This window comes from Lissotriton helveticus, chromosome 1_1, assembly GCF_964261635.1.
Source record: "Lissotriton helveticus chromosome 1_1, aLisHel1.1, whole genome shotgun sequence".
Lineage (NCBI taxonomy): Eukaryota > Metazoa > Chordata > Amphibia > Caudata > Salamandridae > Lissotriton > Lissotriton helveticus.
Genome location: NC_136057.1, coordinates 1,508,385,452 through 1,508,406,971, shown reverse-complemented (window position 1 = coordinate 1,508,406,971; position 21,520 = coordinate 1,508,385,452). Strand labels below are relative to the sequence as shown.

The 21,520-nt window shown below is 46.3% G+C and overlaps 1 protein-coding gene across 3 annotated transcripts in view; it reads right to left on the bottom strand.

Moving 5' to 3' along the window:
- The window catches only part of ATF6 (activating transcription factor 6), a 1,455,481-nt gene that overhangs the window by 846,320 nt on the left and 587,641 nt on the right, over positions 1-21,520 (bottom strand). For all 3 annotated transcript variants that reach the window (XM_078686796.1, XM_078686788.1, XM_078686804.1), the window contains one exon: positions 6,139-6,327. In XM_078686796.1, coding sequence (XP_078542922.1) covers positions 6,139-6,327 — 189 coding nt within the window. The remainder of the gene's footprint in view (positions 1-6,138; positions 6,328-21,520) is intronic.

The window sequence follows — 21,520 nt, the reverse complement described above, 5'->3', positions numbered from 1 at the left end:
GGCCCTAGATGTTCCTATTTTACGACTGGAATGTGCTGTAGGAGGTATAAAGTTTGTTTAGCTTTAGTGTTGCAGGTTTGAATGCACTTAACAACTCATCTTGTAATATCAGATTTAGAAATGGGATTGCCTTTGTGAGGTGTAGCAAATGCAACGAACAGTTGTTTTGCGAAAATCTTTTGTTTTTAGATGTAATACAATAGCCCTCTTCTGACATCAAGAGTATGAAGAGCTCGTTCTGCTACCGAACCAAGTTGAGGAAAGAACACGGGCAACTCAACGGATTGGTTGATATGGCAAGCAGAAACCACTTTGGGAAGGAACTTTGGATTGGTGCAAAGAACTAACCCCGTCTCTATGAAGTTGAAAGAAGGGTTCTTCTAAGGTTAAGGCGTGTAGCTCACCAACTCTCCTTAATGAAGTGACTGCAATGAGGAAGGCGACTTTCCATTGAAGAAACTGTAGTGGACAGTTGTGTAATGGCTCAAAAGGTGGACCCATGAGCCGTGTAAGCACAATGTTAGATTCCAAGCTGGTCCTGGAGGTACTCTGGGTGGTGGTATTCTCTTAAGGCCCTTCAATTAAGGCTTTAATTATTGGAACCTTGAACAGAGATAGATGTTGTCTGTTTTGCAAATATGCAGATATTGCTGTAAGATGCAAATGAATGGAAGTGTAGGATAAATCAGCACGCTGTAAATGCAGAAGGTAACAAATTATATTTTGAGTATACGCATTTAGAGAATCAATATTGTTATTCGTACAATACATACCAAATCATTTCCATTTAGCTGCAGAACATGCTTTGGTAGTAGGCTCTCTTGCTTCTTTAAGAATGGTCATACATTCTGGTGGTAAGGTAAGATATCCAAACTCTATGACTTCAGGAACCAAATCACTAGAATGAGATCCTCGGGATTTGGATGTCGGACTTCTCTAGGCTTCTGTATGAGAAGACTGGAATTGAGATGTAGCTTTTGATGCAGAACTGCTGACAGTTCTCAAAGTGTAGTGACCCACGGTTGATAAACCCAAATGAAAGCTACTAGAATCAGTAGGAGGGATGTTTGCCTGAGCTTCCGCCCAGAAATGGAAGGAGAGGGAGAGGCGGAAAAGAGTAGGCACATATCCCTGACCAGTTCATCCATAGGGCATTGCATTTGGATAGAGGGTGTGGGAACCTGGAGGCAAAGTTTGGTCATGTTGAGTTGTCCACTGTGGCAAACAAATCTGTTTGGAGGAATCCCCACTGTTGAAAGTATGGAAGGAGAACCTGGGGATGGAGTTCCCACTCCTGAATTTGTTGCCGTCTTCAGCTTAGGAGGTCAGCAATTTGCTGCTCTGCCGGAAGATGCACTTTGTAGTGAATTGCCCAACGTGAAATCGTCAGAGAGGAGTGACAGTTGCAGAGAATGTGTCCCCCCCACCTATTTTCATACACAGTACATTCCTGTCATGTTATCGGTGCAGACTAGGACAACTTTCCCTATGAGGTGAGACTAAAAAGCTTTCAGCGCTAGATATACAGCTAGAAGCTATAGATAATTGATGTGTAGATCTTTGTACCTGCTGTCCCATAGACCTTAAATTGTCAAGTTGTGAAGATATGCAAATGTATAGAGCCGCTGCCAGATAAGACTGCATTTGTGAAGGCTGTAGGTGAGACTTTTGAGCATGGACTGTGAAACCCAATTGGTAGAGTAGGTCTAATGTAATCAGAGTGTGGTGTAGACACTTTTGGTGTATGCTGGCTTTGATGAGCCAGTTGTCCAGATATGGGAAGACATGAATTTAATGTCTTCTGAGAAGTGCTGCCACTACCGCCACACATTTTGTGAATACTCTGGGAGCAGTAGTTACTCCGAACTGGAGTACTTTGAATTGATAGTGTTTGCCTGCTATCACAAATCTGAGGTATTTGCAATGAGCTGGGTACTCACGACCACCTGTCCAGCTGGAATGTCTTCGGACTCTAATTCGATCTCTAAGTCGGAATCTGATTCTACGACCGAGAAGGCCCCCTCTTCTTCCGCAGCTGTGGCTTCAAGTTCGGATTCTTCTCCGAAGATATCCGAAGTACATTGAGTGCTTTGGCGCTGCATTTCTCATAGTCGAGCTCAACGATCTTGAAGAGTCTTTTTCGATCAGAACGACCAGCAGGCCTCGCAATCTTCTTCCTTGTGCGCCGGTGAGAGGCACAAGTTGCATACTTGGTGTAGATAAGTGCACGGGTATTTGGTGCGGCACCAAGGACAGAATTGAAACAGGGTCTGTTAGATCTGGGGGTCTCTAGTTGGCAATGGTTTGCACCTTTGACCAAATAGGGACCCTTGCTTCTAGTCAGGGAAAGGGGATTACACTCCTGAATAACCCCTGCTCATTCCCTTCGAAGCTTGGCACAAGCAGACAGGTTTATCTCAGAGGCAGTGTGTTAAGCATTTGTGAACACACACAGTAATACAATGAAAACACTACAGATGGACACCACACAGGTTTTATAAAAATAAGTATTTTATATAGAGACTTAACAAAAGACCACAAATGACTAAAATCCACAATACTGTAATCAATAATGATTCTTCAAGATGGTAGCAATAGTTCAAAAATAGGTTATTCACTAAAAAGCCGTTTTTAGCAACAGATAACCCCAACTGGAGTTATCACGACATCAAAGCCAAAGAAATCCCAAAGTACGGTGCCGACCGTGAGGTGCGAGGCATCTGGCTCAGAGTCAAAACAGACCCACAGAGAACAGTACCTTGGAAAAGAAAAAACAAAGACAGCTCCTGATATCGGGGAGGTGCGGCGTCGGTTCCCTGTTTCAGGGGAGATGATGCGTCGGTGTCCTGGATGCTGGCGCAGGCAGGGGAGCAGTCGGTTCCTGACCGGAGAGGAGGTGACATCACAATGGCGCCGAAAGCACGGTTTCGTACGATGCCGATGGATTATTGACCATCCACGTCGACAATCTGCTCCGCAATGATGTCGGCTTCGGAGTTTATGCGGCACAGCAGCGGGCGTTTGGCCTACATTGCAAGTCGGAGCAGCGCTCATGGCTATGGCAGGTTTATGATGTTGTTCGCTGGCATCAATGTGGCACGGCGGCCGGCGGCGGGTCTACGTTGCAAGTCGGAGCAGCTCTCACAGCTTCAATGCAGATGATGGCGTCGCTCGCCGGCTTCGGTGTTGCAGAATTCCTTCTGTAGCAGCGTGAACAGCAAGTTCCAGATGCAGGCAAACAGAAGGGGTGAAGTTTGGTATCCCTGAGACTTCGGTCAGGAGGCAAGCTCAAATCAAGCCTTCAGAGTAATATTCTGCAAGATGATGAAAGTTCTTTACAAGTTCCTTCTTCTTTGCTTGGCAATAAAGAAACCACTGCAGGCCAACCCAGCAAACAGCACACTGGCAGAGGAGAAGTCCAGACTCCTGCAGCTTCCTTGGTTCTTCACCTTGGCAAAGGTTTGTCTTGTTTTCCCAGAAATGATCCAAGGTCTTGGGGTCTGGATCCACATATTTATACTGCAAAATCCTTTGTCCTCTGAAGGCAGAGGGGCCTGTACCTAGTCCAAACCAGTTCTGTGCAGTCTTGGAGCACTTTGTTTACAGGACTCCTTCTTTCCTTTGGCAGGGTGGGCCATGGTCCTCAGACACACCACAGTTGGAGCCAGCATTGTGGAAGGCAGGCACAACCCTCTTCAGGCCCAGGTGCTACTCCTCCCACTACTCTAAATGCAGATAGGTCTAGTCAGCCTTGTGCTGACACTCTGTCCCCTGGAGTCTCCCAGCCCCTGTTACTCACAAAACCAGACATACAATACACAAGCTAGCAGAGGCAGGCTGGATGGTTAGGCAAGAAAATACCTACTTTCTAAAAGTGGTATTTTCAAACGCAGAATGTTAAAACCAACTTCGCTAAAAGATGTATTTTATCGTTCTGAGTTCAGGCATACTTAGCTCTAATTTCTACCATGTTCCCTGGGTGAGTTTGGATTATAAGATGTTATAATCAACCTGCCCATTCTGGCCTATGGGGACAGGTAGCCTTGCAATAGTGAAAAACTAAAATGGCTGTAGTTCACTATTAGGACATGCCACACACATCAGGGCCTGTTCTACCTTTTACATACAATGAACCCTGCCCTTGGGCCTACCTGATATGTAGAAAAGGGAAGGTTTAGGGACTAGCAAGTGGGTGCACCTGCCAAGTCGACATGGCAGTACTAGACTGCACACAGGCCCTGCAATGGCAGGCCTGAGACACACTTTACCAGCTGCTTCTGTGGGTGGCCCAATCAGTGCTGCAAGTCCACTAGCAGCATTTGATTTACAGGCCCTGGGCACACATGGTACACTACACTAGGGTCTGACAAGTACATCAAATAAGCCAATAATGGAGTCACTAATCACTACATCAGTTTAACATAGGGAGCACTTGCACTGTGGCACTGAATGTGTTTTCTGTCTATTGTTGCAATGTCACTTTTATGGTTTTTTATTCATGTAAAACCGAATAAAGTATTTGAACTGAATAGCAGTGGCACAGTGCCCAAAGCATCTAAACCAGCAAAACATATCAAAAACAGAGAAGGCAATCAGTGAAAAATGGAAGGGAGACTCACGCTAATGGTACCAGGTCTAACAGGGTCCATTTCATCGGCAGAAGAATAGACCGACGCGGCTAGGCCCGAAGGCTGTCTACGATGTTTTCAATCGAAGATGAGACTTCCCGATCTAATGGATACGTGTAGAGAGGGAAACGCATATGATAACAATCCCGTTGAGGGTAGAGTGGATTGCGCACAGAGGGGAACCCGAAGGACGGTTTCAGAGCGGAGCGCAGCAATATACCTCTGAACCCGATGGCGCAAAAAATACAATCAAACAATTGAGTCGATGCCCATGCACACTATCACCGAAAGGAGGAGTCACCTTACCTTGTGACTAGGAAAGACTTCTTCGAAGAAAAACAACTTGCAAACATCCGGACCCAACACTTGATGGCAGGAGTATGCAAAGCATGTGTATCTACAGCACACATGCCTTGAACATAGGATTTCGGCCTCAGATCTCAGATATTACATCACCCAGATCACATATACATCTATAAAGCTATTTAGGGCCTGGCACACGAGTTACTGATTGGTGTACATTGCCCTGCGGTCTGCAACCACCTTCTTTATAGAAAATCTTCACAACTTTCTTCCACTCCACCAGGGTCTAATTACCCTTAACTGACCATCTCAAACAAACCAGAACTGCACAAAATATAGAAGCTTGCCAGAACAGCAGTTACAAATCCCAAATAGGCAAGCTTGCCTCTCTTCATCATAGCATTCACACCCAGTTGAGGGATCACTTCTAAGGCAAAGATCTCTTCTGTCACATTGATGTTCTTGCTGAGAGCCAGAATCTGGTTCTCGGCTACAGCATTGGATTCTTATTAATGCATATTCAGTCATGAGCTTATTACTCAAAGCCCTAGATCCATCAGGCATTTAAAAACTGACAACAGCATCATGGGTATTATACAAAATGTAAAGACTCTGGCACGTTTCTTAGGGCATGCGATGGACAATCCTTGTTGGCTTGCCATCCAAAGCACTATTATTCAGGCCTAACGTTTACAACATAATGTTGTATCTTGAAACCTGTAAAGTTGTAGTTTCCATTTCTTTCACCCATACCAGCAGTCAAAGTACTGTTTTAAAAAAAACAAAGACAGGATAACTTAAACTGATGGTAACATTTCTTTCCTCCATAACTAGCCAGCATGTCAAATTGTATTGACATGAGTTGGCCATATGAAACATTGTCTGAAACAAGTAAAAGACAACTTGTCCATGTTGCTAAATAAACAGCTTTTAAACATCTTAATAGAATATGATAAATCATTGCGAACGAATAAATAGTTGCATGATTTCACAAAAGGGACGATCTCCACCAATACTATGATGTAATCATTTTACGTTCGGTTATGTACAAATATTGTATGGTTAGCCAAAAATAACTGAGGTAGGAATGGCTAGTCAAACATACCGTTCCAATATTTATAACAAGAGCAGTCCTACAAAAAGCCGCCCAGCCCCGTACTCAATGTTATGTACAGTTTTCACATTGTTTGGGTCTGTTGACACTTACTTCTAGCGGGTGCAGTCTGGAAACTGACAATTGGCTGATGCCTTGGGAGGAGTGTTGTAAGTGGTTGAAGGTTCATACTCTTTGCTGCAATTCCAGAGACACACTTTGAAGGAACTAGTATAGACTTCAACTGAACTGTTGGTTTTGGGACCACTGGTGCCAGTTTCCTTTGTTTCGCATGAGCATTTCCTGTAAGAAATAAATATGTTGAGAAACTCGACTATAGATGTCACAGTCGCAAGAGAAGAAATGTTCCAGTAAAAGGAGACTCAAGAGTTTCAAAAACTGAAGCACAAATTCTATTTACAATAGCCTGGAGTAGACAGTTGCCACAATCACAAAACAAATGACACCAGCTGTTGGCATTTAGGGATGGACACGCACATGTACTTCTCAAAGAAAAGTTCTATTTACCTTCATCACAAACTGATTACACTTTCGGTGGAAAAGATATGAGAGTAACAAGTATGAATGTATGTGGAATTTCTGCAATGAAAACCTAGTCAAAAGGCAGTGGATCGCTCTACGGGGTACTTTCTTTAGTGGAGTTTCTTTCCATTGCCCTTCGAGCTCAAGCACTGCATCAAAATAAAATATAATACAATCCTGTTAAATGCCACAGTTCCTGTCTTTGTGAAAACTCCTTTCTCTTTCTGCTGAAAGAAATGCCTGTCTCTGCGTTTGGATATATTGTAAATGGATTTATGTGGGACTGCACTGTGCCACAATAGCTTTCATTGGGTAACATTATCATCTCTCTTTACTGTTACAACAGGCATACTGCTGCTTCTGGAGGTGGTTGTTTGCAACTTTTTCAACCATTATTAGTGCTGCTACTTGTACCTAACTTGCCAGTTTTGTTTTAAGTTCCAGACATTTTTTTACTTGTTTCAGCAGTCCTTCGGGAAAGGTATGTCCAACCTTGTGGAACTGTATTCTGGCTAAATCCCTCTACACCATCCCGCTAGAGATTTTCCACTTTCATTCCGGTGACTATGTCCAAAGGTAAAAATCTTCACTATGGATTCGCACCATGGCCAACTGATGACAACGCTCCTGCCTCAGACACTCCTACAGCCTTGACCCACTGAACATCTACCTACTCAGATATTTTTCTCCCAAATTTTTTTTAAGTCTAGAATTAAGTGCCACCCGGGCCCAATTCACTTTTTGTATCCAAACCTTGCTCCATCATGGTCGGCCTTACCTTGCAACAATGACCCAGGCTCGAGCAACCAGATGCCCGCAGATGGCGCTTTTATCTTTTAGGCGCTAGATTAATTACAAGCTTTTAAAAATGTAAACTCTGGTTCTACTGATTTGATTTTTGTCATTTTGGTGTTGGCTAGACTGGAGGATTTCAGTGCTGCCTACCTGGACGACGTTGCAGAGTTCAGTTCCAGCTGGGAAGAGCACTTGCAACATCTCTGGGAAGTGTTAAACGCTATGCAGAAGTCAGGCCTCATGATCAGGGCAGTATGTGCCAGATCGGGCAGAGCTCTGTGGTGTATTTAGGGCATCAGGTATGAAGCGGCCAGGTGGCGCCCCTACATCCTAAGATTGACACCATTCTGGATTGGGAGCCCCCCCAAGACCCAGATAGAGGTGAGAGCCTGTTTAGGTCTCACAGGTTACTATAGGAGATTTGTCAAGGGTCATGGCACCATTGTTGCCCCCTTGACTGAGCAGACTTCCAGGAAGTAGCTCAAGAAGGTGATCTGGACTAATGTCTGTCAGACAGTTTTGGATGCCCTGAAGGCAGCCATGTGCACGGGGCCCGTGCTAAAGGCACCCAACTTCATCAAAGAATTCATAGTGCAGACGGAAGCTTCAGAGGATGGTGTGGGAGTGGTGCTCTCACAACTGAATGAACAGGGCCTAAATCAGCCTGTGGTCTTCCTTAGCAGGAGACCACTCCTCAGGGAATAGAGGTGGAGTACCATAGAGCAAGGAGCTTTTGCTATGTTCCGCGCACTGAAGAAGCTAAGACCCTATCTGTTTGGGAATCCCTCCAGAGTTCAGACAGACCACAGAACCCTCATACGGTTAATGCAGAGGAGGGTGAGAACCCAAAACTGTTTCAGGTGGTCCATCTCCCTATAGGGAATGGACTTTACAGTGGAACACCGCCCTGGCATAGAACACGTCAACGCTAATGGTCTGTCCAGGTTCTTCCGTCTTAGTGAAGAGAACTCTGGCCGCTTCTGATCCTTTGTTGGCCAGTATACTTTCATTTACATTCACAACCTTACACAGAGGGACAATATATACATTTCTTTAGGTCATGACGAATGCCCCGGAACCCCACTGGGGTCATATGGGGCAGAACCATGTTGACCACTGATAGGGATATATTTGCTTTTTTTTTTAAAAAGTCCTCTTTTTTTTATTCTATCTCAGTGAACCATTGAATAAAGTCAATCTCGCCCCTTGGAGATGGTTTTATTCACCACTACTTGTCATATCTTTGCACTCAAAACATGATTACAAAGATATAAAGATTTTATTACATGAAGGCAAAATCGATCCCCGATTAGTCAGGGACCCTTTGCGTATCCGTTATGCCGGTTCAAATGGAGAGACCGTGAATGCCCCGACTTGTTTCTGATCATTGAAGGGCTCATTTTTAATTACCTTTGACCGTGGATAAGTACTCTGTAATGCACCAGGTTGCCGTATATCGACCCTGAGACGCGGACCTTCATCGGATAGGACTACTTCTCCATCTTGAAACTCCATGAGATAAAACTGAAGTTTGCTCAGTCTGGATTCTGCAAATATCCTGGCCCCTTGAGGCCAGTGCACACATTTGAAACTTGTTGTGCCTCAAATTTTTGAAATCGATATCCAGTCCCACTATGCCTTTGTATACTCCCGCCCTGATGAAGGTGTAGCCCCGACCCGGGCAGTACACCGAAACGCGTGTTGGTGTCTTATCCATCTGGGGACTACCTGACTGATCTGGAGTCCATCCTTAGTGGATTGTATTCCATCTATTATTCTCAGATCAACCCTTGGTTATGATATATCTGTGGAGTTGTGTGCTGTGTGCAATATGAGTTGTATGTATGCTGGTATGAAAGTGTTGGTTGGCATGTGGGACCTTTGTGATGATGTGACTGATCTATTTTTATATTAAATAATTTTTTATGTGATGTAATAATTATGTATTGAGAATGTTTTTGCCTTCATGTAATAAAATCTTTATATCTTTGTAATCATGTTCTGAGGTTATTGTTTGTGGTTCAAGGGCTAGCATAATTATATAAGGACCTTTTTTAGGCCTATACTAGAGCATTATTGGCAGGTATCTCCTGTTCTTTTTGTCTTTTGCTTTTTCCACGTTTACCTGCCTTGAATTGATCGGGGGTCCCCCATCTATTTAGTATTATCTTTGCACTCAGTCCGTCACTGGTACCATTACATCGCTCATCTCAAAACTGCTCAACTCCTCCCCGACGGAGAGTAGTAGCCCACACCATGGACCTTGCAGTGTGTGAGGGAACTCTATGATGAAGCATGTCACCCTTGGGCGAGTGAGGGTTCTTGTCCTAAAAAGGATTCCTTCCTTTTCAGCTCTATCACACATACATTAATTAGTTTAGAGGACACTATATGACCAGGCGCACATGTTGCGTGTTTCTTGCATAATTACATTAACCTTGGCTTTAATGTAAATTTTCACCAGAGACAATAAATCGTACATTAGTACCACATTAAAAATCATATGCAACAGGCAACATAGCTATTTTGTATTTAATTTAGTTCGGAAACAGTGAAAGAATTTTTAACAACAGAGCATGAAGGCACATTGTTTCTAAAATGAGTTTCACAGAGCCGCTTGGTACATTTTTTGAATACATTATTGAAGTCTGCTACAATGTAATTGCATTTAAGGTTATATTATTAGATTGAAATAATAGATTCGTTCAATTTGATAATGGGTTTATTAAAGGGATTAAATGTGCAAAAAAAAGAAGGCCTTATTTCTAAGTATGTATTGGCATTTTAGAAAGTGCGTTACTGGCTTTAAAACACGTATGGATGAAAAACTATGAAACCATTCATTTAAATAAGAGCTGCCTTTCATCAGGCACCAAACCACACAAATAACTGGCTTTTAAGTAAACCACATAAATTTTTAGATCATAACACCGCAACAAAAAAATGAAACAACTGCTACAAAGTAGCGGTGGAAGAGCTAATTCTCCAGGCAATATAGCATCACGCTGAATTTTGAATAGAAATGATCATACTCATCACTAAAACTTTACATAAAAAGGACTTTCTATGACAAAAGTAACTAAATCTGAATAATGCCTGTTTTAACTTTCATTAATCCCACAAAAACGCAAATGTGGCTTGCGATCTGAAACAAATACAATTTATCTTGGGAACCAGATTCCAGTCCCTGAGGGAAGCACCCCAGCCGCGGATTTCAGGCAATTCACGGAATGGTCACACAATGTTTTCTTGCCAAGAAGTCACACATTTGCTAGTGTTAGCACTGATAGCGATCTTAGAAGTTATGCTAATGTGCTCCTTTATAGTGCAGCTATCTCCATTCACACCAAAAGGACATAACTATTCAACATTCTTCCAGCATTCCAGACTCGTGGACGCATCCTTAACTTTTTAAAACGAACATTGGTAACTGCGTTAAGTTTCACCTATGTGATAATAGTAAGCTGTATGTGCAGGCGAAACCTAAAACCAAAGATCTCAGACTTGATATCAGAGTTGACTACCAGTACTCGGTTCAGTGCCGGAGCAGCATCAAACCCGAAGAGAAATTTACGCAAGAGTAATTTTTATATACAGTTTTTTTTAAAACAGTAGATGGCAGTGTTGCCTCCTGCATGCACACTGATAGAACTGCTCAAAACAGTCATAAAATCGAGTTCAAGAACTTAAGCTCACATAAAATGTAGAGTGAGATTAAATGAATACTCCTCAGTGGCATCACAATGAAAAGATCAGGAATATAACAGCTGCTTCAAAGATGCACAGCCAGGAAAAGTAAGCAAATAAAAAATGTTCCACAGAACAGAGGATGGACATAGTAATCCAAAGATCGGAACTGAGAAGAGCTCCCTTTTAAGATGTATTAAATACACAAGATTTCACAATCACAGCGCAAATGCCGTGCAACAAAACCTAAAATTGCACCTAGAGAGTAAATGTAAACCCCTCCACCGACCAAAGTTGCCAAACAAGCTGTACCAGGATAAAGCCTAAAGGAACGAGTTCTAAGCTCCTGACTAAAATTGCATATTTAACCCCTTCTATGCGTCGGACGTCCGGGAGCCGTCTGTCGCATAAGTGCTCATGTGCGTCGGACGGCTCCCGCACATCCGATGACACCACACAGGGAATCCCCCCAACACCCAACAGCCTTGGGAGCTGGGGAAGAGCTTGCCCAGCTCCCGGGCCCCCCAGTTTCCTTGAAATTACGTTATTTCCGTGAAACCGAAACTGAAATATGCAAAGAGGCTCATTTCAGTTTCACTTTCCACATGCTCAAGGGGCTATATCAGCCCCTCGAGCACGTACAAAGACGGGAGAGGTATCATTGGAAAGGGGAGAAGCTCCCCTTCGCAATAGTACCCCTCCCTAGTGGATCCCTGTGTGGAGATCTCCCCAGGAGGGCGATCCCCAATCAGGGATCCACCCACTAGACACCAGGGAAGGGGGAGCGGCCCCTTGGGCAAGGGCCTTTGCTCTCCCCATAGTTTTTTGGGCACACCAGTCTTTCTTCCCCGAACGCCCACTAGACGCAAGGGATTGTTTTTGCACAATTTTAAATAGGGTGGGGCATGCTCAAAACGGGCATGCCAATGCCCCCACCCCCGCAAAAATCACAGCCTTTCTGCTCCCCATGGGAGGCGGTAGTCCCCGATCTGCCCCCCAAGGGGGAAGAAAGCCCACTAGACACCAGTGATTTTTTTTGCCAATTTGAATTAGGCGTGGGGGCTGCCCAAAACGGACAGGCCAATGCCCCCAGCCCTGTAAAAATTACAGCCTTTCTGTCTCCCTTCGGGGGCAGAAGCCCCCAATCTGCCCCCCGCGGGGACAGTAGCCCCCAATCTGCCCCCCGCTGGGGCGAAAAGCCCACTAGACGGCAGGGATACACCCAGATATGCCCCTTGGGGGCATATTGGGGCATCCCCCCCCCGATAGCCCACTAGAAATCGGGGATTTTCTTTTTGTATTCATGTAGGGGTGGGGACTGCCCAAAATGGGCATACCAATGACCCCCCCCCCCCAAAATATAGCCACAGTCTTTCTGCATATCGGGTCAACCCCCCCCCCCCGATTCCCCTGGGGAAGCCCACCAGGCACAAATTTTTTTTTTTAGCAATGTGCCTACCTGTGGATTTTGGGCCCTAGCGCAGCCGACGGTATACAACCTTTACAACGAAACTTTTACAACGAACTACCATTACAACGCAACTTTTACAACACAAACCATTACAACGCATAGGGCTGGGGGGCGCTCTAGGATAGGGAATAGGTTTAATGTACTATCCAACACCTTCCCTACTATCCACGGGGACTGGAGTTGGAATAGTAAATTAAACTATTCACTATCCAGCGCCCAAAAGCATTATGCGTTGTAATGGCATGCGTTGTAAAACTGCGTTGTAAAACTTGCGATGTAAAGGTAGGCGTTGTAAAAGTATGCGTTGTAACGTCATACATCCGCAGCCGACATATAGGGAAACCTATCAAACCTGTATATTTTTGAAAACTAGACACCAAGGGGAATCCAGGATTGGGTGACATGAGTGCCTCTCACCAGGTTCTGTTACCCAGAATCCATTGCACGCCTCAAAATTTGTCCCAAAAAAACACACTTTTTCCTCACATTTCTGTGGTGGAAAGTTCTAGAATCTGAGTGGATCCACAAAATTTCACCCACCCCGCATTTATTTTATTTTAATTTATTTGAAGAGTTTTAAATAGCGCTGGCTAGACCCGGAGGTATCAGAGCGCTTTACAGGAGGATCATGAAGTTACAAATTACATCAGTTACAAGAGCATAGTAAAACACAGGGAAAAAAACAATGTTACGGCATTTTGTCGGAGGGAGGGGGAGTAAGGAGACACAGCGGGGAGACGGGAAGTACTGTGCCCAATGTCCGGCTGGGTAGGTGACAGCCGAGGGGTGAACCAGGGTCGGATCTCCTCTATAGCTGCCTAGCAGCTCCACCGTGCATCAGCCACGTTGCTCAGGACTCCGCGGTCAGGAATAACAAGAATAACAGTTTTGCATAGTTACATTAGTTACAGTTGCATAGTCAAACATAGAAGAAGAAGACCCCAATAGAGGATAGTGGGACAGGGGGAGGGGAGTAGAAACAGGGGGCTGGGAAACAAATCAGTTCTGAAAGATCGGGAGTGGAAGAAAAATACCTCAAGGGGGCCCAAAAAGTTAGAGTAAGCGGGACCATCCCCCAGGTAGGAGTCACATAGTTCCTAAGTCCAGTGTAAAATACATCACCACGTTGGATCATCTCAGGTGGTGAAATAAGGGCGTCTCATTGGTGGCCATTCATGTCACGGCACCCTTTCTCTTGTGGATGGTGTTTCAGTCAATTCTAAGGCCTGTTGTCACTTAGGTGGTTGGGATCACCAGCACAGGGGCCTCTGTTCATTCCGCCCTGTTAACTTGGCCCGATCACCGCATCTTGGCCTCGGAAGGGCCCCCTCACTGCTCTGATGGGTGAGATGGAAGGGAAATGCAGTGCCCATTTGGTTGCTATTCCAAATGCCGTTGAGCATGTTGCCTCGCCGCAGCTAAGGCGCTATCCGCTGTTACATATCACAAAACAACCTGGTTTTGCAAGGGGTTGTCCCATGAGTTTTTGGCCACGAACTCGGCAGCCATCTAGGGAAATCTACTAACCCCACACATTTCTGGAAACTAGACACCCAGGGGAGTCCAGCAAGGTATGGCTTGCGTGGGTCCCCCAATATTTCCCTACCCAGATTCCCCTGCAAACTTCAAATTTAGCTGAAAAAATATCACTTTTTTCTCAAATTTCTGTGTGGGAAAGTTCTGGAATCCTACCACCCAGCGTTCCCCCAGGTCTCTCGATAAAAATGATACCTCACTCCCGTGGGTGGGTCAAGTGTCCGCAAGAGGCAAGGGCCCAAACCTGTCAACATCAAAATTACCTATCACAAAACAACCTGGTTTTGCAAGGGGGTCCCATGAGTTTTTGGCCTCGGGCTCAGCGGCCATCTAGGGAAATGTTAGACCTGGTACCATTGGCGTGAGTCTCCCTTCCATTTTTTATTTGTTTTGCTGGTTTAGATGCTTTGGGCACTGTGCCACTGCTATTCAGTGCCACAGTGCAAGTGCTCCCTATGTTATATTGATGTATTGATTAGTGACTCCATGATTGGCTTATTTGATTTACTCGTCAGACCTTAGTATAGTGCACCGTGTGTGCCCAGGGCCTGTAAATCAAATGCTGCTGGTGGGCTTGCAGCACTGATTGTGCCATCCACAGAAGCAGCGTGTAAAGTGTGTCTCAGGCCTGCCATTGCAGAGCCTGTGTGCAGTCTAGTACTGCCATGTCGACTTGGTAAGTGCACCCACTTACCAGTCCCTAAACCTTCCCTTTTCTACATATCAGTCACCGCTAAGGTAGGCCCAAGGGCAGGGTGTATTGTATGTAAAAGATAGGACATGCCCTGATGTGTGCCGCCTGTCCTGATAGTGAATTACAACCATTTTCGTTTTTCACTATTGCATGGCTACCTGTCCCCATAGGCCAGAATGGGCAGTTTGATTATAACGTCTTATAATCCTAACTGACCCAGGGAACATGGTGGAAATTCGAGTTTAGTATGCCTGAACTCAGAATGATAAAATACATCTTTTAGTGAAGTTGGTTTTAACATTCTGTGTTTGAAAATACTTTAAGAAAGTACGTATTTTCTTACCTAACCATCCAGCCTGCCTCTGCTAGCTTGTGTATTGTATGTTGGCTTCTGAGTTACAGGGGCTGGGGAGAGTCCAGGAGACAGGGTGAGTCAGCACTGGGCTGAATAGACCTATCTGCACGTACAGTGGTGGGAGGAGTAGCACCTGGGTCTGAAAAAGGCTGTGCATGCCTTCCACAATGCTGGCTCCTGTGGTGTGTCTGAGGACCCTGGCCCACACTGACAAAGTAAGAAAGTGTACACTGGCAGAATGCACCCAGAACTTGTTTGAACTAGGTACAGGACCCTCTGCCTTCAGAGAACAAAGGATTTTGCAGTATACATATTGGGACCCAGACCCCAGGACTTTAGATCACTTCTGGAACAAGACAAACATCTGCCAAGGAGAAGAACCAAGGAAGCTGCAGGAGTGTGGACTGCCCCCTCTGCCAGTGTGCTTTGTTGCTGGGTTGGCCTGCAGTGGTGTCTTCATTGCCAAGGAAAGGAGAAGGAACTTTAGAAGAACTTTCATCATCTTGCAGAATATTTCGCCAAGTACTTGAACTTGTGCTTGCCTCCTGCTGAAGTCTCAGGGACAAAAGACTTCACCACCAGCTCCACTCTGAATTTCCTTGCTGGGAATTATGTCTGCGGAAGCCTGCGTGTCGCTGGGAGCTGGAAGCACCACTCAACGAGAAGAAGCGTGTTGCAGTCGCAGCTGTTGCCGTCGCATCGCCGAAGCGTGTCGCCACCGCATCACCAGAGAAGCGTGCCTTCGTCGCAGCTGTTTACCGACGCATCACTGGAGAAGCGTGTCGCCTTTACGAGGGTCGCCGTTGCATCACCGGAGAAGCGAGTAGCAGGGCCTGTTGCGGCTCCAAAGTTACAGAGTTCACCGCACGGCCGTCGGGCGTGCACGCATCATCTTCACATTGTCGCATCGCATCAAGGGCGCCATCTTATCGCATCGCACCGGATTGTCACATCGCATCGTAACCGGAACGCAGTACAAGAATCAACGCATTACCTCCTCTCCGGTAAGGAACAAGACGCATCCCCTATTCTGCGCAAGCAATGAGGAGCGATGCATCGCCTCCCCCGAAGCAAGGAACCAATGCATCTCCCTCCTTGCGAACCTTTTGTTTGTTTTGCGTTACGCATCCAAGATACTTTTGTGAGAAATGTGTTGCATTTATCATCAACTTGAACTAAGTTACTTCTACCACCTTTAAGTCTATTTTAATTACAGTATTGTGGATTTTTGTTGTTTGTGGTCTTGTGTTAAGTCTATATAAAGAATACTTATTTTTTATAAAACCTGTTTGGGTCCATCTGTAGTGTTTACACTGTATTACTGTATGTGTTCACAAATGCTTAACACACTGCCTCTGAGATAAGCCTGTCTGCTCGTGCCAAGCTACCCAGGGGGGTGAGCAGGGGTTATCCAGGAGTGTAATCCCATTTCCCTTTCTTAGAAGCAAGGGTCCCTATTTGGTCAAAGGTACCTACCTCTGTCAACTAGAGTCCCCAGTTCTAACATTGGTGGTCAGCGGTGAGGATTCTGGACTTGCATTTGTGACTGATGTACAGTAATTGGTGTACACTACTAGTGTGTGCAGAACAAACACAACCACATACTTTTTTTGGTAGAATTTTTTTCCTTGATCTGTTATTTTTCTGGGGACTGCCAATTCTCACTGCCATGAGCAGACCAGCATCTGTTGCATCTATGGATCTAGATTTTGAGGAAGAGAGGTTGAAAACCTATAATTTGAAACAGCTCAAGCACCTCTGCAGGAAATTTTAAGTTGCTACCCAAGGCATTTCCAAAAAAGAGGAGTACTGAAAGGCGCTGAGGGCCCAGGCGGAAGTAAGAAATGCCCCTGAGATAGTGGTGGAGCCCGCTGTGGATGCAGATGGGCAGCTGGATAGGCCAGTGTTTACAGCTAGGGAAGGGGTACCGTCCCCGCCCAGCAGTAACGTCTCTTCCAAAGGCCTGTCCCCCAGTGAGCTGGAAGACAGGGAGAGAAATTGGGTACACAGAATGGAGATGGCCAAGCTCAAGGGTCAGAGGGACCTAGAGAATAGCAGATTGTCCTTGGAGAGAGAGAGAATGAGATTGGAACATGAGAGAATGTTGAGTGAGTTAGAGCTCAGAGCAAAGGGCATAGTAATCAATCCCTCTGGTGGCAGCGCACCATCTGTGCCTTCAGAAGGCAGAGTATATATCCCCAAGGATGTCATAAAAGATTTCCATAAGCATGAAGATATTGGGCAGTGGTTGGCAGCCTATGAGATAGCAATGTTGGCCCACTGGGTCCCTGAGAAGGATTGGGGAGCGGGGTTGTGGGGCCGCTTTGTGAGTGAAGGGAGGGATACGTTGTTAGACCTACCCAGTGAAAATAGGATGTCTTATGCCCACATGAAGGAAACCCTGATAGAACTCTATAGACAGAGGTTCAGGAATTGTAAGAAGATGAAGGCAACCACTTGGGTAGAATGTGTATCTTTCTTTTGCAGAGCTATGGATGGTTGGGTGAAGGGCAGCAAAGTGGATACTTTTGAAGCGCTCTATGATTTGTTTGCATGGGAAAACTTGTCTGCTAATTGTTTTCCAGAGCTACGCCAGCACCATATTGATAGCAAGTTAACTAACTCTAGGAAGCTTGCTGAGGAGGCGGACCGCTGGGTCAGCATCCAGGTCCACAAGGGTCACGTGGGAGACTTCGCCAAAGGTTGGCAGGGTCCCCAGCAGAAGAGTGGGGGGGACCAGGGTAAACAGAGGGGCTTCCAGAAAGGGCCCCAAAGTAATTCCCAAGGGAAGGGTTCCCAGCATCCCCCTGAGAAAAAGTCAGAGCACCCGACAGGTAAACCTGTTCACAGGGGGCCCGCTACATGCTTTTAGTGTAAGCAAGTGGGACACCGTTGGTATGAGCCCCAGTATCCCCAAAAGGGTCAGTATGTGCCATCCCGTGCACCACCCCGTCAGATGGCAAGTGTAGCCCTGGGGGTGCCAAAGGTGGGAGTGGTCCCGCAGAGATGTCCCTTGTCTCTTTAGGAGACTTTGAGATGGTCCCCAATACCCAGCTGCCATATAACACTAAGAAATACAGGCAGTGGGTGACCATAAATAGCCATAGTGTGAAAGCTCTAAGAGACACAGGGGCTAGTGTGACAGCTGTCAGTTACCGGTTGGTGTCCAAAGAGCAGGTTATCCCCCATGCATTCTTCCCTGTGGTTGCCGCGGACAACTCAGAGACCCAGTGTGAGGTGGCTCAGATTCCCTTTGAGTGGGGGGGAGGTCTCAGGTACTCTTCAAGTAGCTGTGAGGCTAGCCATGCCTGTTGATTGTCTGTTGGGCAGTGATTTAGAAAGCTCCCATCGGGCTAAGGTGGAGAAGAAGGCTCATTTGGAGATGTTGGGTCTGCCTGAGTTGGTGGGTGAGACCACTCGGTCTATGGCAGCCAGTAGGGGTGTTCAAGGGATCCTGGAGCCTGAAAGTATGGCCCAGGCACCTGCCTTAAAGAGAAGAGGTAGGGGGTGCGGGAAACCAGCCCCCATTGTTCCCACGGTCCAGGAGGAGGCAGAGCTTGAGGGGGATGCCCTGGAACCTACAGGGGAACAAGTTGCTGAACTGGGGGACCTGTCTGAGCTGCCCCAGTGGCAGCAAGAAGGAGGACCCTCCAGGGAGGAATTTTGTGCAGAGCAGAGGAAGTTCCCTTCTCTTGTGAGTTTGTGGCAACAGACCACAAACCGGGCAGCAGGTGATCAGTCTGGATCACATTGGATCTACTGGGAGAACTACCTCCTGTATAGCGAGCCTAAGGTTGCTGAGCCTGGGTCAGCCTGTGTGCTGGGGGTACCCCGGCGCTTCAGAGCCTTCCTACTGGGTTTGGCTCATGATGTGCCTTTAGCTGGACATCTGGGGCAGGACAAGACATTTGAAAGGCGTGTCACCCACTTTTATTGGCCCCAGATGCAGAAGAGTTCAGACACTCATTGTAGGACTTGTCAAACTTGCCAGGCAAGTGGGAAAAGTGGAAGGAAGCACAAGGCTCCTCTCCAACCTTTCCCTATAGTCAGTACCCCCTTTGAACAGGTGGGCATTGACATTGAGGGACCACTGGACCCCAAGACAGCCATGGGCAACAGGTTTATCCTGGTCTTGGTGGACCATGCTATCCAGTAACCGGAACCCATCCTGCTCAGGACAGTGATAGACCATGTGGTGAGGCGTGCACTGATGGGGATTTTCTCCTGTGTGGGGTTCCTCAGAGAGGTGGTATCAGACAGTGGACCAAACTTCATATCTAATTATATGAAATCCCTGTGGCAGGAGTGCGGTGTTACATACAAGTTCACCATTCCTTACCACCCTCAAGGTAATGGGCTGGTTGAGAGATTCAACCGGACCCTTAAAGGCATGATTATGGGTCTTGAGGAACCAGAGGCGTAAGTGGGACATCCTCTTGCCATGCCTTCTTTTTGCTTACCGTGAAGTGCCACAGAAGTCCTAGGGGTTCAGCCCCTTTGAACTGCTGTATGGACACACGTTGACTCTGGTCAAGGAAGGCTGGGAGCAATATCCCAGGAAACCTCCCTAGGATGTATACAGTTACATGCTGGCCTTTAGGAACCAGACTAGGTGATTCAGACAACTCGCTCAGGCGAATCTGGAAGCCAGCCAGGAAGAGCTGAAGCGGTGGTACGATCAGAATGCCCAACTGATTGAGCTTCAACCTGGTCAGAAAGTTTGGGTCATGGCCCCTGTAGAGCCCTGTGTGCTCCAGGACAGGCAGACTGGACCATTTGAGTTGGTGGTGGAGCACAAGAGTGATGTCACGTACCTGGTGAACTTGGAATCTCCTAGGAACCCTTTGTGGGTCCAACGGGCCCGATTCACAGAATGAATTTAGGACTAAATCCTAAACTTACTACTATTTGGTATTCACAGAATGCACTTACTACTTTCGGGATTCACAGAGTGAACTTACTACTTTCGGGATTCACAGAATGAACTTACTACTTTCGGTATTCACAGAATAGATTTAAGACTACTAACTTTAAGTCCGCACTCGGGCCGTAAATTCCAGCCCGGAGGCGGAGCTCCTGGCTTGGGGGCGGAGCTTGCAGACCAGAGGCGGAGCTTCCGGCCCAGAGGTGGAGATTTCAGCCACAGCTAAATCCCCACCTTTGAGCCGGACGCTCCGCCTACAAGCCACAAGCTCTGCCTCTGGGCCGGAAGCCCCGCCTCCAGGTTGCAAGCTCCGCCTCCGGGCCGGAATTTACGGCCCGAGTGCGGACGTAAAGTTAGTAGTCTTAAATCTATTCTGTGAATACCGAAAGTAGTAAGTTCATTCTGTGAATCCCGAAAGTAGTAAGTTCACTTTGTGAATCCCGAAAGTAGTAAGTACATTCTGTGAATCCCGAAAGTAGTAAGTACATTCTGTGAATACCAAATAGTAGTAAGTTTAGGATTTAGTCTTAAGTTCATTCTGTGAATCGGGCCCTATATGTTAACCGCCTGAAGCCACTTAGATAGGTCCAAAGTGGGCATTCTCCTAGCGACGGATGATGGAATGGAGGAGGAGACCGAGCCCCTTCCTGACCTCCTCTCTGCGACAGAGCAAGATGGGTCAGTGGATGGTGTCAGCATCTCTGCCACCCTGACTCCTGAGCAGCAGCAAGATTGTTGCCAACTGTTCGGACAATTCTCTGATTTGTTCTCCCTGGTTCCTGGTGTCACTGAGTGGTGCGTCAATGATGTGGACACTGAGGACAGTCCTCCTGTGAAGCACAAGGTCAGAGCTTATATAAAAAAGGAGGTCTCCAAGATGTTTGCCCTAGGGGTGATTGAGTCCTCGAACAGTCCTTGGGCCAGTCCAGTGGTTGTGGTCCCAAAGGCTGCCGAGCCTGGTGCCACACCTGAACTCCGGTTCTGTGTGGACTACCGAGGACTCAATTCAGTCACCAGGACTGACGTGCACCCCATACCCAGAGCTGATGAGCTCATTGATCCGTTGGGGGCTGCCCGGTACCTCAGCACGTTTGATTTTAAATTTAAATTTGTTTTATGGATTTCAAAAGCAATGACAGGCAATACATTGCAATAGAAAGGCATCATGTAAGGGAAACGTCCGAGACAGACATACAAGGCTTCTCCACAAATCGAACTGCAAGCAAGGTACATGAGCCAGGCTATGAATGAGATACAAGAATCATATTTGCCGAGCTTAGCAGAGAAGCAAAACCTCAAAAATGAAACCCTCAAACTCCCGCCACCCTCCAACCTCCCCCACCCCAGCCGGTGTGCCAAAACAGAAAAACAAACGCCAAGTCACTTGTAAGGGATATAGTGTGCTCTATCAAAAAGCACGTTTGATTTTAAGTGAATCTACAAGTGTTACTTTGTTCAGCCTTGTATAATTTTAAATTGTAATTTCAGTCA